This window comes from Chroicocephalus ridibundus, chromosome 12 (genome assembly GCF_963924245.1).
Source record: "Chroicocephalus ridibundus chromosome 12, bChrRid1.1, whole genome shotgun sequence".
NCBI classification, from domain to species: Eukaryota; Metazoa; Chordata; class Aves; order Charadriiformes; family Laridae; genus Chroicocephalus; species Chroicocephalus ridibundus.
Genome location: NC_086295.1, coordinates 18,679,026 through 18,696,022, shown reverse-complemented (window position 1 = coordinate 18,696,022; position 16,997 = coordinate 18,679,026). Strand labels below are relative to the sequence as shown.

At 43.3% G+C, this 16,997-nt stretch overlaps 1 protein-coding gene across 6 annotated transcripts in view; it reads right to left on the bottom strand.

Moving 5' to 3' along the window:
- CPNE1 (copine 1) overlaps positions 1–16,997 on the bottom strand; it is a 44,844-nt gene that overhangs the window by 9,674 nt on the left and 18,173 nt on the right. For 5 of the 6 annotated variants that reach the window (XM_063350517.1, XM_063350519.1, XM_063350516.1 and 2 more), the window contains 6 exons: positions 5,686–5,814; positions 4,986–5,165; positions 4,176–4,250; positions 3,895–3,966; positions 3,144–3,227; positions 2,580–2,669 (listed from right to left, as the gene is read on the bottom strand). In XM_063350517.1, the coding sequence (XP_063206587.1) occupies positions 2,580–2,669; positions 3,144–3,227; positions 3,895–3,966; positions 4,176–4,250; positions 4,986–5,165; positions 5,686–5,814 (630 nt within the window). The remainder of the gene's footprint in view (positions 1–2,579; positions 2,670–3,143; positions 3,228–3,894; positions 3,967–4,175; positions 4,251–4,985; positions 5,166–5,685; positions 5,815–16,997) is intronic. The other variant, XM_063350522.1, reaches the window with a different exon arrangement.

Sequence of the window (16,997 nt, the reverse complement as noted above, 5' to 3'; positions counted from 1 at the left end):
CTGAACTCCACTACGCCCCTCTCAACAATTCGGATGTTCAAACATCACCCAAAAGCAACTGAATTACGCCAGGGAGGCCAAAGGAGGAGGCTCTCGTGCAGGAGCCAGGGAGTGGACTCCTGGTGCACGGTCTGCTTCCCTGGAGAGCTGCAGAGAATTCAGCGGCTGCTGCCTCCACGCGCCTCCTCTCCCCTCTCAGCCACATCGATAAAATTGCATTTAGGACCAGTTTTGCTCTTAGTTCACAGCATGATACGGCTTAAAACAAACCTCTATCTGCAAGGTTTTTCTAAAACTGGCCAAGATTCACTGTGTGCAGCACAAAGAGTGGTGCTGATGCTGCAAAAAAAAAAAAAAAAAAAAAAAATTTGCTAGCAATACTGCAGGACACTGTACATAGTTATTTACTGATTATTTGTTTCTTTGTGAATTAACTATCCAACATTCATTGCAAGGCTTGGAATATACAGTCAGCGGGTAAAAGGCCCCATTCATCTACAGGAGGAACTTTCAAAATTGACAGAAAACTTATCTGCCTTTATGTACATGCCATCAAACACGTGGGCTGGCAGCTTTAGTCCCAATACCAACATCCACAAATTTCACATTTGCTACTTCCATTTAAATAACTAGAAGGGAGAGACATTACTTTCATTTGCCCCTAATTTTTTAATAAAACTGTCGAGAAGATTAGGCTGTGTCAGAAATCTGAGCTGTTCCTAATACAGAACAAGAAGAATATCACTCTGCGTTACAATGAATAAAGAATTACCGAAACACTAGGTAGCATCGTTATTTTGATCAGAAGATTTACGTTCACACACATATTCAGTACATAATCCTCATACATAGCTGTCAAAGCTGATGTTTAGTGGATGCATCAAAACGTTTCCACTGTGCTGAAGTGCAAGGAGTTCTGCCTTCACTAGCTACCATTATTGCATAATTATATGCATAATTGTTCCTACATAAATTTTTGGAACAAGAGGTTCAGAGCAGCAAATATCAGATGAAAAATGAAACACCAGTGCAATATTATATTCTTTATTGCTGCTACTGAAACTCCTGCCTGTCAGCCTGGATTCCCCTTTCTGACTGACATCCCTAACCTGCAAGCACAAGAACAGTATAATCCTCTTTCGCAGCTGCGTTGTGAAACTTAGTAGTATTTGCACACGCATCAAGAATTTTGGCTGAAACGAACTAACAGTAAAGATCTAACCTAAGAAGCAGGTCATTCCAAACCGAATTCCAAGCGCAGAAAGCTTCTGGAAAACATACAAAAACCCAAAACAAACCAAACAAATAAAACAAAATAAAACGAACAGACAAACGAAAAGGAACCCCACATAAATCTTTATGGACTATAGCAAATAAAGCCTCATTTTTAATAGAAAGCATAAACCATGTCATCTCATCTCAGCTTTGACAAATGAGAAGATGCATCTCTTTGCCATCTCCTTTCCACGTTCGCTGCTCACTTTTGGACCAAAAGGACATCTTTCTGACCCAAAACTGTTGATTCCCCAGCAATAAAAGCTCACGAACACCACTTAGAACATCACCACATACCAGCAAGCCCAGCACAAGCCCAGCGCACCTGAACATCAATTTCCACGTTAATAACCTCAGTAATTCGTTGGACCTGCCATGCTGCACAAGTAAAAACACTAGCAGGCATGCTTTTTGCTAAACCTTTCAGATCAAAATTCCAGCATGAGATTTCTTCACAGATAGGATGAGGCAGGAAAATTCTGCAAATGGAAAGCGGTTAGGAGCTGGATAAGCAGAGAGATACTATACTCACATAGAACTATGTATGGATTTAACTGCTTTGCATTATCAATGCATTGCTGAGAATAGAAATTAAGAAGTTAATTTGCTATCAGGTTTTCTGTTGTAGAAACTTACTAAAAGATGTAATTCTTCTGCCACCACCTTCCTAAGCCAGGATCAGAGAGAACTAGTCACCACATACAAGACCACAAGGAACTGCAGTTTGGACCCAACCCCAAATTTCTAGTTGTAACAGACTGGAAAAGCGTTGGGACGAGCCTGTCGGTCTCACGACCAGATGAATCTGATAGAGGCATTAAGGTCCACTCTGTGTCAGCAACCTAAGGCCCTCGAGCTTGTCCAACATACATGAGCTTCTCAGTTAACTTAGAAACAGTGCTAGAAAGCCACAATTTAAAAACAAAAAAACAAAAACCAAGCCAAACCAAAACACAATCAAACCCAAAAAAAACCCCAGCACACAAAACGCCAAAACCCAACCTGAAACCCTGGTCAGAGTAGTACAAAAATCAGTTACAATTCTTCTTATGACTAATCACTAGGAAGTGCATCACTTCTGCAATTCCCAACTTCTTAATTTGACAACGCATAATCTTTTAACACAGATTTCATACGATAGACATATAGTCACTTATCTTATTATGTGACTTATAACAGTCACACTGCTGTTTTAGAAAGGCAATCTAAAAATTTATATACAACTAGACAATCTAATAAACTCTTCATTAACATCAACAAAGACCGGGTTATTTATAAAACCAAAGAATTTCTGAAGACTGTACCTTGATAGGTTTATTAAAATCTCCACCACAGAATGTCTGCAAGGGAACACTGATCTTCTTCCAGCATGGATTTAAGTTGTTCTTAATCACCTTAAAAAAAAATTACAGCATAACGTCACATAAGGGATGCGACGCACAAGTACGTCACTAAGAAATTTAATGTGAGGGTTCTGCATGGCTGCCTAAGAACAGCCTCAATTCAACCCTGACATTCGTGGAAAGCCAAGCAAAAGCTCTATAAGAAATAAAAGTTTGAAGTTCAGGGTAAAGTTAAATTTTAGAGCCACGCCAACCTAACAGCTCATCACCACTGAAAGGGAGGAGAGTCCTGCCACTCTTCCCAAACGGTGCATGGCTGGACTATTCACTGAGCCAGCTTCATCAAGTCACCAGGCAGCAAATAAACCATTTTCTGCCAGGTCACTGAGAAGAGTCCCTTTTTTAGGATATATGCAACTTCCATTGCAGAACTGTTGCAAAGCGTGACCAGGAGTGGGACTCCCACTTTCGGTGGGAGCAAGCCATCTGATCAACTCAAGAAAAACATCAGCGAAGAAATACTACCTCTGATCTGTACACCAGCTGCCACGCGCCAGCGTCATTCTGCTTGTAAAACTCCAAAAATGGATCTGATTTACCTAATAAATCCTGCAAACAAAAAGCCAACAGAAGTAATCAGCCTCCTATATTTTACTTAGATGAGAGAAAAGCTGACCAATCGGTACACAATACTTCAAACAAAGTCAAACAAACTATACATTTGTTTTCCTCTTTTATTTTACTTTTCTCTTTTAAACTGCCGCACTTCCTAAGTCATCAGAATTTAACAGCTCTGATTCCAAGACTGCCTCCTCAGACCATATTTGTCACTATAAATCCCGCAGTTTTGCTGACTGAGCAGTGAGGTCACTAAGTCCCTGGACTGGTCTTTGGCTTAAAGTAACATTGAGGCAGCACACCTAAATTTCCACCTTTTCTTTCTTTAATAAGATTACAGAAAGCTCAGTTCAGAGGTATAATACTCATCTGGGACAATCATGCAGTTGAACCGCGTTAACACACAGAATATTCCAAAGACAAAATAATCCCCAAAAACCTAAACCTGGTGGTTGAGTGTTTGATTTGATGCTGGTTTTCAACATGAAACTATGTCTCCATTTTACTTCACTGTAAGTAACGAAACGCAGTGAGCCTTCTCTCATACACGGATTACCTAGCTTAGTTGAACGTCTGCAAATTCAGAGAGATTCCTGGCCAAAACGCACTAACTGTAACTATCGCAGAAGCGGAGAGTATCATTGAAAAAAATCAGTACCTTTTTGTCCAAATTTCGGGCTTCAATTTCCAAGCATAAAACCCTGGTATCTTTAATCTCCTCTGCTGAAATCTGTGCCACAGAAATTAAGAAAAAAAAAATTAAACCAGAAACCTCTTGGAGTTTTGCTCGTAGTTTGTCCACGAAAGAAACTAGTTATAAACATCTATCCTTCCATCTACACGTGCTACGTGTGTAGCATTTGAAGATACACTGACAGAAAACCAGAAACGTTACTTTGTCCCAAACAACCATTTTTTCCACACAAAAGCCTTATTTACCGTAATGGTGCCCTTTCCTGCCGGCTTTCCCTGCTTCAATTCCAGTGGTCGAGTGAACACTGAGCTGGACACAACCTAAGGTTAAAAGACAGATAATATACATATCAAGTTAGACAGAGGGCAAGGAATTACTCTTCAGGAACAAAATTTTCAAATTCTTCTAAAAGATCAAAAAGGATTTAAATGCATTTCCAACAGCAACAACCATCAGAGTTTGTGCTCCTGAACGGATGAACAGCCCAATAATTATCTTCTCTCACTATCCACAAAACAGTATCCGCCAACATGCCTCCAAACTTAACTTTAGCCTCCTATTTTTGCCACCCCTAAGACACAAGAGGCATCTTCATCACAAGTAGCTAAAAAACTATTAAAATTCAGAAAAGGCTATTTATCATGAACCCCACTTTCCTCTCCTACCTAGCTATACAAACCCCTCTTCAGGAAACGAATACTGAATCTCAAATAGCCTTATTTCCCCAAATCTACTGCCTGAGGATCACTTTGTGCAGAGGAAACTCCATTAGAGCTCTCCAAGCGCCATGCCTTCGTTACTGCCAGACTGCTACAAGCACCTCCTAAATTAAGCCATTAATTGCAAACCATACATACTTCTAACCCTCGCTTTGCGATTGACACAATGATTTTTCTAACTATGTTCAATGCTAATGCAAATTAACCTGTTCAACAAGGTGTTTTCAAATTTGAATGTGTCCAAGCCTTTGATAAAGCCATCTTTCACCCTACTTTTCATAATAAACCCAATGCTTGATGCTACTCTGTAGATCACTTAACATGCCTCTACACTACCTGTCCCAGCGTGCACTCAATCCCTCCAAGGTAGTCATCGTCATTTAAATCAAAGGACTTGTTATCGATATCATACACGCCGAATTTCAGCTTCTGCACTTTCTCAAAGTAGTAGTCCACAACCAGTTTCTTGCAGAATTCAGGGTTTTGGCAGTTCTTGATCCTCTCCGTGCGATCTAGCTGCACAAATGTGGAAGCAAAGCTGTTGATGAGGAGCAAGAACCGTGCATTCTCCCATGCGGTTTTTCGCCTGCGCCCCCAGGCCTCTGTGCCGGTCGAACACGGCACCAGCCGGACTGCGAACCCTGGGCCGTGCTTCCTGCTCGGTGACCAACCAGGCCACTGTCACCGGGCTGGCCAACGGCTCGCCCAGAGAGGAAACAGCATCGGATAAGAAACGTTAACCTATGGGAAAATTCTGAAAATTCGGTGAAAAAAGGCTGGCAAAACACTGTACTCTGGACTGTGCGCTCTAGGGTTAAAGAAACGGGACAGGCCACGTCGTAACAGGCAAATGAACGCCCCGATGCAGCTCTAAGCGAACACAGGAGCGGTCAGCGAACCCAACAAACACAGAGCTCGAGCGTGGGCACCGTGGGACTGCTCACAGAACGCACGTCTGAGTTAAAGGTGTTGCGTAGCTGCTAGGGACAGCCAGGGAGTGGAAGCGGGGCAAAGCAGACGCTGCTCCCGCCCTTACCTCAGCCCAGCGGCCGCCGCCCGCATCCTGCAGCACGACGCAGAGGGGATCCGACTTGGAGCCCAGGTCCCTGTCGAGGAGGCTCCGGCAGGTCACCGACAGCTCCACCCTGGACACACACCCGGCCATCTGCGGGCAGAACAGAGGGTCAGCCCGACCGACCGACCGACCGACCGCCCGACCGACCGACCGCCCGCCGCTCCTCGCTCCCCGCCCCCCCGCGCCGCCGGGGGCGGGGCCGGGTTCCTCCGAGCGCGCGCGCCGCGCCGCCGCGCGAGAAGCGCCGGTTCCGTCCCGCCCGCCGCGCCCGGCCCCGTCGGTGCCCGGTCTCCCTGCTCCCGGCGGCGGATCCCCCGAGCGAAGGGCCCTCTCCCCCCACCCCGCGCTCCCCCGGGGGATACGGCGCGTTTAAAAGCCTCTGTGGCGTGCTATCGCCGCACGGGCGGGCGCTGGGGACAACTCCCGAAGGCCAGGGCCTGTCCGTCCGCTCACAGCCCTGCCCTGCCCTGCCCTGCCCTGCCCGGGGAAGGGGCCCGGCCGGGCCGCCCCGCGGGGGGCCCCCGAGCCCCCCCCCGCCCCCGTCTGCCGGACCTCCCGTCAGCCCCACACGCTGGGCCAGGGGAGCCACAGAGCCCATCCCTCTGCGGTTCTGCCTTCAGAGAACACTACCGGGATGATAACTAAATTTTATTGCGTATCAAACTGCAGATGCTTCTGTCCAAGGAACAGCTCTAATTCCCAAAACCGAATTTAGAAGATAAGCCTCCCGGCATCAAAACATTCAAGAGACTGGACAGCCTGAGAGCTCGAACAAGTACTTCACACGTGAGTATTTCATAGATAAACTCCTTGAGGGTTCAGAAAACAAGGAAATAATTGTTTGATCTTTCTAACACTTGAGCATCCACGTGGCTTTCTCACGCTTGCAGGGTGCAAATATTTATCTCAACAGAGAGGTGAGCTTTTATTAGACAACATTTAATCCCTTAGACCTCCCAGTCAGCAGTCTGCCCTGGACAGATGTTAACGACATCACTTCGAATGCTATTGCATGGCACCCGGCTGCTCCAGTGATGGTGGCAGGACAAAACCCGCACTCAGTAAGAATCAGCAAAGCTTTAGGCAAAGAGGATCATAGTTCAGCTTTCTACTAAGGTCGTCATCATCATCTGCTTTAACGCCAGCATTTTCAGAGAGGCTAGTTTGAAGGAGTCTTGTCAACTGTTCAAACTACTAGTTAGAGCCATCCATCTTCCATTTCAGCTGCTTTCAACCCCAGTTAAGATTCACAAAAGAAACTACTGCCTTTAGTAAATACATTTCTCCTAAAATAGCAAGTCACAGGTATCAGGCTTTTTCTTTACCTACACATACCATTACACCAGAGCAGCTTACATCTCACGCAGTCTGATGTCTGCGCAGTCTGCGGTTCTACAGATAACTGTACATGTTTGGATGGCATCAGCTGTTTAACAGGAAGATCAGGACAGCCAGCTCCCCTGACAACATTTCTCCTCTATTTTCTTCTACCGCGACAGAGATTTCTGTACCAACAGAAGACAGAACGAGGAGACACCTTTGCTCCCCACTAGAGCACAAAGGATCCGGAGCAAAGTTAACCTCAAAGAAACAGCTCCCCTGTAAGCTTTAGCATCCCCAAGCAGCAGCTGTTCCCTTTTGGGAGGAAACCATTACTATCGGTCTCAAGTTGCACGCAGAACAAGTTCATACATATTTATTCCATGTTAAAAAGACACTGATAAAGAAAAGTTAAAAGTTAGAGGTGAGAATTGTTAAACCAGACAATGAAGCCAGGAGGTGAAGCGACACAAGTCCTCAAACCTGACCAACTCCCATTTGCTATCTGAATCTCTTCTCCAGATCAGCAGCAATGGAATTATGAAAATACTCCACTGTTTCAAGGATATAATACACTAATACCCAGAAAGCTGCCTCATCCTACTGTTTCGGATTTAGTAATGGCATAGGATTTCCCCCAAAACACAGCCCAGATGTTCTGCTGAACCCCTGGGAAGTTACAAAGCACAAAGGATCCACCCTTTCCCACTACATCCTCCTACTCCATTGGGAGATCACAGGGCACCAGCTGATGCGTGTGACAACCAGGACGCAACAGAGCACAGCCAGGCCGGTTGTTTGGAGAGGTTGAGCAGGAACTGTTCTTCTAACAGGCTGTACTTCCTCCTCGCCAACTTGCGGATAACAAGAATGCGGGTTTAACAACTATAGACAGAACCCTTATGGAAAGAAGTGGGATAGCTCCTTAGCACATTCATATAAAAAAAAAAAATAAAATGCATGTTTAATCTGAACACATTAGTTTGAACCTCAGCCAGCAATCATTTATATATTGTTGCCTACAGACATCCTTGAAAAGCCCACATAAAGTTTTTTTTTCACTTCACAGCTTTCCAAATATACTGTACAGTGCTCTCCAGTTTCAATCCATTCCTTGAATAATAGCAGCAGAAAATCCTGATCACAGACTAGTCTGGGTATCCTGGCAGCAACAGCAAGGAGTAGGTGGGTCTGTTAAGACACTTCAGTCAAGCCTGAAGATCTGCTTAGTCTCTAGGTAAGCACCTTCACCCAATTATCCTGCTCATGCAGTTAGTGGGAGATGCGCAAATATCTCGGAACCTGCCTGCATCTGAAAAGATTAAAAAGGTCCAAAGCTTAATACATTTTCATTCCCAAACACACACATACAAAAACACTGAAGGGGGGGGGGGGGGGGAACAACTAGTGGAGTTCCTCACCAATTAGCCCCAACTTCAGTTATCAGCTATTTTTAAACAGGATTTAATGATGATAAGCATTGGCTCAAATATTCTCTTTTCCTCCCTAAAGCAAGAATTCTGGATCACTTTCATTCTTCACAAGAAACTGCAGTTTACTATAGTAATTTCATTCTTTTTTCCTACAAAAAAATGGATTATGTGAAACACATCAGTTGACTTTCATCTCCACCTTTCTCCACAAAGGCCCTGTTCACCCCCTCCGAGAGGAGTGACCATCCTGAAAGCTTTGAAAGTCCCAGCAGCCGGCAGTTGTGCTTCGAACGACGCCATGCCCAGCACCACCCCTCGTCCTGTCTCTCTTCAAGCAGAAGCCCGTGATGCTTTCTCTTTCCTCTGAAGCCTCTGTGTTCTGAACTTCCACATAACCCTGCGACATCTTCTTGGTATTTCATCCCTTTGAAAGCTGCACAGCTGGCACATGCCAGCTTACTCCCAAGGAGTAAGCACTGCGCCGTCAGTACGGTTCCGAACAGCACGGACTGATGCTTCATCACTTATCAGTGCTGCGTATCAGACACACGACCAGAGAAAAAACCTTCTAGCGGTTACTATGCTCAAACAGCGCACGAAGGCTCTGATCCCACGCTAAGTATACAGTATAGTGTAATTAAACTGAAAGAACTTGGGACTTTGTTATTTTTATTAGTGGCCTTCCTTTTTTCCTTGGCTTGCACTCAAAGAACACCAATCTCCTTCAGCTTGCAGATTTCAAGTTAACATTTCAAAAACAAGTTTCATGGTGTTTCACTGAGTTTTTGTAGAGCGTGCTAATATTTATATCCGTTCATACACACAATATAAATTTAGCTTTTAGACTTGCAACAATTAATCTTTACTATGAGAGAATGTTATCTGCATTTGTTGCAACACTCATTTTTCTATTTTCCAGCAATTCCAGAAATGCTAAAATTTCTTATTTTCTCCCTTTATAATCATCCTTCGATAACTAATATTGATGTCCATTATTTGCAGCTTCTGGTTTACAGAAGACAACGGACATTCCCAAAGCAAAAACAGCAACTAAAGCAAACCGCTTTCCATAAAAGTATTAAAACCACTCAATTTATAAAGGATTTATCACAGATTGATCCATAACAGCTTGCAACAACGACAGTTTAATAAACAATCCCTGCAACTTACTCACCACTGGCAGATTGGTCTGGAAGTCACAAAACTATTCTAGCAACAAAAATTCAGTTTGACAAGTAAAAATGAACACCAAATGTGATAATAAATTCAAACTCTATTGAAAATACATAAAACAGAGCCACCGGGTACATCCCGGCATAGCAGGTTCAGAAAGGGCAATGCAAGCAAGCCACTGAGTAAGTGGTGTTGCTAGAAACAGCCTGTAAAATCACCACTGATGTTATGTTATGCCGCCACGATCAACAATTTATATTGACAACAGCCACACACGTCTGAGACAATGCTCTCACAACTCAGGGATCTCACTGTTGAGAGGCATCGCCTGCGAAGCTGCATCTTGAGCCGAATTCTGCACATTCCTTTCTCAAGGGAGAAGCTTCCAACACTCGGCTTCAGATCCATCAGGCACCTTTATTTTTTGCCTTTAGTTAGAATTGCACGTGGTATCACGCCACATTTTGAGGAAAAATAATACATCATCCATGTTATTCCTACAAACTCTAGAGCAAAATACCCTAGACGCAGAAGCCTGTAAGATCCTGAGCGCATACTCCAGAGGCCTGGCACTGCTCAACCAGACACCATTCCCAGTTAATTCAAGTAAAACACCAAAGGCTCCAGACTAAGTACGCTTGAAGAAGTGCTCAGACAACCAAACCAAGGTCCAGTTTAAAAAGTCAAAATTATTTTTACTACACATACCACTTCTTCGCCTGTAAAGATCATGAACTCCAATAGTTGAATAACACACATGGAAAGATAAATCCCGTATTTCCAACAAAACTGTTCTACATTGAATTGAAGCACATCAGTAAAGAATTTGGTCCTAAATAATCAAACCAAGAGCCAAAAAAAAAAGGAAAATCACGTAGGAGATCCATGTTACACATTCAAAAGAACAAGGAATTACCTGCTACTTTCTGAAGTTTTACGTAAGCATTTCAGAACGTCCAACCCTTTTCATGTGTTTCTGCAGAAAAATCAGCTTCCTGTCACACAGGAAAGAACATTCTCCAATGTAAACAAAATCTACTCCATAAAAAAGGCTAGTATTCATTTATAATTATTCTTCTAGTGATTCTCCTTAATCAAAGCTTAAAAGCAAATCAAATAGAAGAAAGCACTGTCCACCTATACTAGAAGCAAACTCCAGAACAAGAGTGCTCAGAGATTTTAACTGTCCCCATTCAGAGCTTTAGAGGGTCTCGCATTTCCCCAAAACGCCACATATAGGTGTTTGAAGCATAAACAAACTCCTCTGGTACTTACGCTCTGCAGCAGGAGTACCGCCATTTACTTAACTAAGGATCGAGTGCTGGACTCATGAGGTGAGAATTACTGAATTACAGCATTCCATTTTGTACACTTCTGTACCACACCAAGCCTGAAAGTCAAGAGGCTCCCCTTTCCCTTTCGCCTGGGGAGGACGGGGTGAAGAAGGGGGGTTGTGACTCAATCACCCCAGTATGGCAGCTCAGCACAGAGCCCATGGAGTCAACCGGAGGACAAGAAAAATCTAATAACTTCATGGCATCGAACACCACCAGCAGTACTTTTAATAGTGCCAGGAGTGACGTCTTCTGGAGAGAAAACGTTTGTGTTATCGCAGAATCCAGTCTTGTGGGTCGGCTTGGTTTCACTGTTCCATGTAAGATGGAATATAAGCAAGGATTCAGCACAAGAAAACCTGCAGTTTGTTCCTAGTTAATCACTCTAATAAATTCTTATCAACTACATCACTCCGCACAGGACACCCAACACGCTCTATTTCAGTGTACACCAATTACACACTCATTTAAGAACTTGGTTAACTCAAGCTTGAAGCTTTAATGCATGTGCTTAAGGACACCTGATTTCCAATGAGCTTATTTTGTACCGAACTGACTACACCAGCAGCAGAAGCCTTACATTCTGCTTACAAACACAACACAAGCACCAGCAATCCTGCCAGCAGTGTACGTACCAACTGAAATTTTCACCATCTTGGCCTTATCCTACAAAATAACCCAAGAAATACACCCCAACGCATGTAACAGACCATCCCAGTTCATAAATCTTGCACTTCCCAACAGCCTAATGTAGTCCTCTCCTTGTCCATTGCTTAGTTTAATCCCACATCTTGCAGTTATCACCCTAGGTTCTTCTAAACAGCTTCTCTCTCCTGCTGTGATCCCTGAACGCGCAGACCGATGGAAGCAACACTTTCTCAGATAACTAGTTCAATGTTCAGTGGACAGCCAGTTATGGTTTGGGTTTTGGTGTTACAAAGCCGATGCTGGCGCCGAGGTACCATTCTAATTTATTATCAAAATAAAAATTCCGGTGTATCATGGTTTAGCCTCAGACAGCAACAAAGAACCACTCTCAAACTCCCCCCCTCTACGGGGAAGAATCAGAAGAAAAAGGCAAAATTCGGGGGTTGAGACAAAGGCAGTTTCACAGAGCAGCAAAGGGAACAAGAAAACAGTAACACGGAGAGAGAAATGTATGAACACAATTATGGAACCACTGCTCACTGACCGGACCCGGGACGCCCCAGCCCGCTCCAAACCATGACTTCCCACCCCCTCCCCCCGCAGCTCAGCCTGGGCACGGCTCCCATGGGATGGAATACCTGTGTCCCTGCCCCAGCCTGGGGAGAACTAACCCCATCCCCGCCGGAACCAGGACACGGCGTCATCATACTTTCCAGAACACCATAAGGCTCTAAAAGAAATCGTAAAGCTATGTTTGTATCACTAGATGCAGTAAAAAAGCATCTTTATTTTAAACAGAGATTAAGAGAGTCTCATGAGAAAGACCACAGTCCACAAAAATCATGAGTAAATACAGCCTCTTTCCAGCACACCAGCCCTTCCATGGGCCGCAGAGCCTCATCCCACAGCCCAGAAGCTCTGCAGAGAATACAAATGGCTACAATTTTTTCTACCATTTAATTATTCCTAGGGGTTTGGAGAGGAGACTCTTAAAACAGGCATTACTACCGGCAGACAATAAATCAGTATTCTCTATACTGTATACTCTATACCTCACCCCATGATTCTATGACACTGTGGTTTTGAGGTATCTGTCACCATACATTTTGACTGATCAATCAAAACTTTGTGGGAAGGGGGTTATTTAACTGTTACCACAAATTTGATACAAAACCTGAAACAAAAGGCATCTCTTAATTGTTAAAAAAGAAACAGAATATTGAATACTATCAAGAACACCTTTTTGAGGAAACTGCTCTGGCAGCTTGGTTCAGTCCTAGTAATGAGTGTCCATGGTCCATCAGACAGCCTTAGTTTCAGGGGTGAGAGCTCCCAGGGAGGACACACACAGCGGAAAGCTGACAAGTTTCCCCCAGGGTGCAGCGGTGAGGCTGTGCTGACACCGAACCACGCCAAGGCACGACCAGAGGTAAGCAGTGGCACAGCCGCCAGCCCAGACAAGCCTTTCCCAGCTCCGAGTTTGTCTACAAGCCTTACGCGGAGAGGTTATCGACTACTGCGCACCCAAGGCTACTCAATACGCATGGAAGTTGGGACCTAGTTCCGCTTCCTGAGTTGTCTCCACTAGAACCCTGAAGCTCCGCTATCACCACAACAGTTTGAGGTTTTTTCGTATCTGAAGGCAGCCCACAGGTAGGAGCGCGAAGCACGTGGTGTGGCAACCTGACCTCCCAGACAGTTACGGAAACTGAGAAGGCGCAGCTCCCGTTTAGGATAATAAGAACAACAAGTTTAAGACAGTTTTAAAAAAAAAAAACAACAAACAAAACAACTGAAATAAAGCCCAAAAATCACAAATGGGATTGTGATTTCCAGCAGAAAATGCGAACAAGAACTTCAGTCATTTCTTCATCTTTACTTTTCTAGGGAAACAACACCTTCTTCTAAAAGTTCACCTTTACGCTGTTCGATGTTCACCTTTTAACTTATGCACCACCACCCTTAATCACAACCAACAAGCTCAAAGAAAGGCCTGCGTGTGCCTTTACAATAGATATTCTCCACTTGCCTGAGAAATAATTAAGGAAACTGATGGGTCAACATTCATCCTATTTCAAAAATATTAGTTTGTAATATATTAAATTACAATGGGGTTCAAATTAACACCTGAACTTAAGTAAAACCTAAGTTACATTTCCAAGCTCTTCATGCAAAAGAAAACACATTTCAAAGTTCTTCATAGCATTTAGTAGTAGAATATAAAAAAACATTTCCCTGAAAAAATAACTTAAAACAGGTTGAGGCTTTGGAATCGCTCATTCATTTGGCTTAAGTTGGAACAGTGACTGCAACCCTAGAAATGCTCCCTGACTTCTCCCACCAAATAAGATTTTTTTCATTCCTTTCATATTCTTTTATTTAGCTGCTTCCCCCCCCGCCCCGATTCTCAAGTATTTATTACTGAAACGTAAAGAACAACTTAACTGAAAAAGAGACTTAAAAACTCAACCACACTGACCTTTGTAACAACCTCAAACCCACCATTTTACACTTCAAATCCTCCTTTCTCACGTAAGGCCTCACTCTTTCCCTTAAAACTCCAGCCATTCCCATCTCTGCCACAAACAGCTGAACTTTCTGTCTCGTGCTCCACATGAACCAAGCTGGCTATGGCTCAGTCCTCCACTTCTCAGTCCAAACTCCTTAAACTCAGGTTGAAGACTACACCATATTCCTCCTCTTCGGTTCTTCAACTACGCTGCAGCTTCACCTGCAAGTACCTCAACGTACCGCACCGCACACACCCATGGCTTTTGAGGCAACACCTTGGCATTCGCTCTGCCGATTCCTTTGGCAACCTTGACCATTCCCAAAGGCTGGAAATCTAAACCCTGCTGTACTTACTCTAGAGTCCGCATGATTTATCCATTCCCCCAAACGTAACCGTGATATCATGCAGGTGACTTCAAGGCAGAAACTCATTAAAGTCCATCTGTCTGAACTAGTACATACTGTAAGAACAGCATGAGTTCAAAATAAGACTTTAAAAAGAAATACGCCAGCAACACATCTTACCAAACAAATTCACATCACCGAAGAATTTTGGTGACCGTGTAGTACCAACAGCCACTTAGTTAATGAAAAGTTTGTGATATCTCTTGTTAGTATTGCACTGCTGAACGACCACCCCAAAAAAAAAAAAAAAAAAACGGTTGACATACCCCAGATGAATTCTTTAGACTGTTCTCAGTTGCCCTGGAGTCATTACTGCACAGTGACAATTTCTGCCTAAAAAATGAGTATAGACATAAAGCAGAAGTGACCTTTCAAGTTCTCACACATGACAGAACCACACTGTGTCTCTCATTATATAAGTCAGGCTTTCTTCTTTATGAACTTTAATTTTAATCTTGAATCTAGCTCCTCATGAAATATCATCTGGAAAAAATACCATAATAATGCTTCTGCAGTACTCATAAGACATTGATTTCTCCGATTTATTCATGCAAGTTCAACCTTTCTTATGCCAACATTGTCTTCCAGTTCTTTTTTCTCCTTTGAGTATATGCTGCTTCTAAAGGAAGAGATTCACACCCCCATAATACTTTTGTGCCACTTAATTATTACCATCTGCAGTATGAACATCTTCACTTCTCCATCCCGATCTGTTGCAGAATTAACGATGCTTCAAAACAGAAAAACCTACAAAAAAAGCTACCACCACAAAAACCTGACATAAGGAAGTACAAAGGAAAGGATACGGCAAGGGATTTTAAAAGCTGTTTTTACTCTCCCTCACCCAGACTAACAACAGAAGTATTTAAAGGCCACAAAACATCACCCTGACCTTGTGCCCCTTTTCTCTTCTCCTCCAGATCTAACTTCTCCTGACAGCGTACCTCCCCACAAGCACAAACTCATTACAACGGATTCAAGGTATTCCGCTTGTCTTGGTGCCAAGTGGGCCAAACTGATCACACAACCTCCCTGCATTACGGGAGAAGAGATTCCACAAACGTGAACAGAAATTTCCTCAAGTGCTTCTTCCCTGTCTGTTACCCATAGTATATGCGCTGCAATACTTTTCAACCTATACCCTAAAAAAGTCTGTTTTCATTAAGTTTGAATTTGCTACAAAGGTGTTCCACACCCTTTACAACACACGCCTCTGCCAGTTAAGAACCTGAAAACCCCTAGAGCCCAATACTGGTAAGCCTTAGACTGTCCCACAGGTGAGCCTCTTTATTGTCTCAAAGTCAAATGAATAGTTCCAACAAATTTTTAATAAATATGACCAAATTAAGGCAGATAGAAGTTCTGTAAGCAAAAATCTCCGACAAAAAAACTAGAATCAATTTAACAGTCGTAAAAGCATGAATTGAATTACATTTACTCTAAACGGACTTGGAGTTATCACCATTAGGTGGAACCTGGAAATCCAGGTCACAAATTACACGTTCTCTGGGCAGCAGAGCACCATCCGCGTAGTAACGGAACAGCCGAATAACAGGCAGCAGACACAACAGAACACCGGATAGGATCTTGTTCATCGCAGATTCTTCATCAACAAGGCTTTTATGCGTACCTAACGCAGTAGCAGAGGGATCTGAGACCACAAAAAGATTAAAATAGGATCCGTTTTCACATTATACGTGTAAGCGACCCTGGAGCGTGGGCTGCTCAAAAACATTCAAAACAACAGGTTCTTACTACTTTTTCAAGGCTAAACACGATGGAGAGGAAGGTTACATACTACACCACCACACTGTGGCTGGAGCAGAACCCAATTATAGGGATTCTTCTCACTTCTCACAGTAACAGAACTAAATAGGGATACTACAGTCATATTCAGTCAAGTCACTGCACTGAAAACAGCCCTTATTTCATAGAGATACATTATCTGCAGACTCATATTAGGATTTATATTACATTGTTTATTATTGGTTTTGTTTAAACCAAAGAATTTTTGGTTTCAGAAAACTTACTCCTGTTTCTACCTTAAGTTATTTTTACAGGCACAACTCTGGACAAATTTTAACAGGAGAAGTAGCACAAGCCGTCCAGCAGAAGGAAAGCACTGTTTGCACACTCTGCTTTCTGCTCCTGGAGTAATTCGGGTAGCCAAACACTATCTTCTCATTCAAAGAGATAACCTGACACATCGCTTGCGTTGCAAGGAAGAAATGCCATTTCGATTCTTGTCTTAACAGAAATACAGGGTCAGTAACCCAAAGGGAGGGATGAGTGTTCCGACGACAAAAGAGGCCTTCAAAAAAATTCAGGCCATTTGTGCAATACGTCATGGTGTTGTGTATGTAATTTTTTTCAGATATACTTGAAAGGCTTTATCCCTTTAAGAGATTCATCCAGCTTACTCAAAACACTTTTATACACACACACGGGC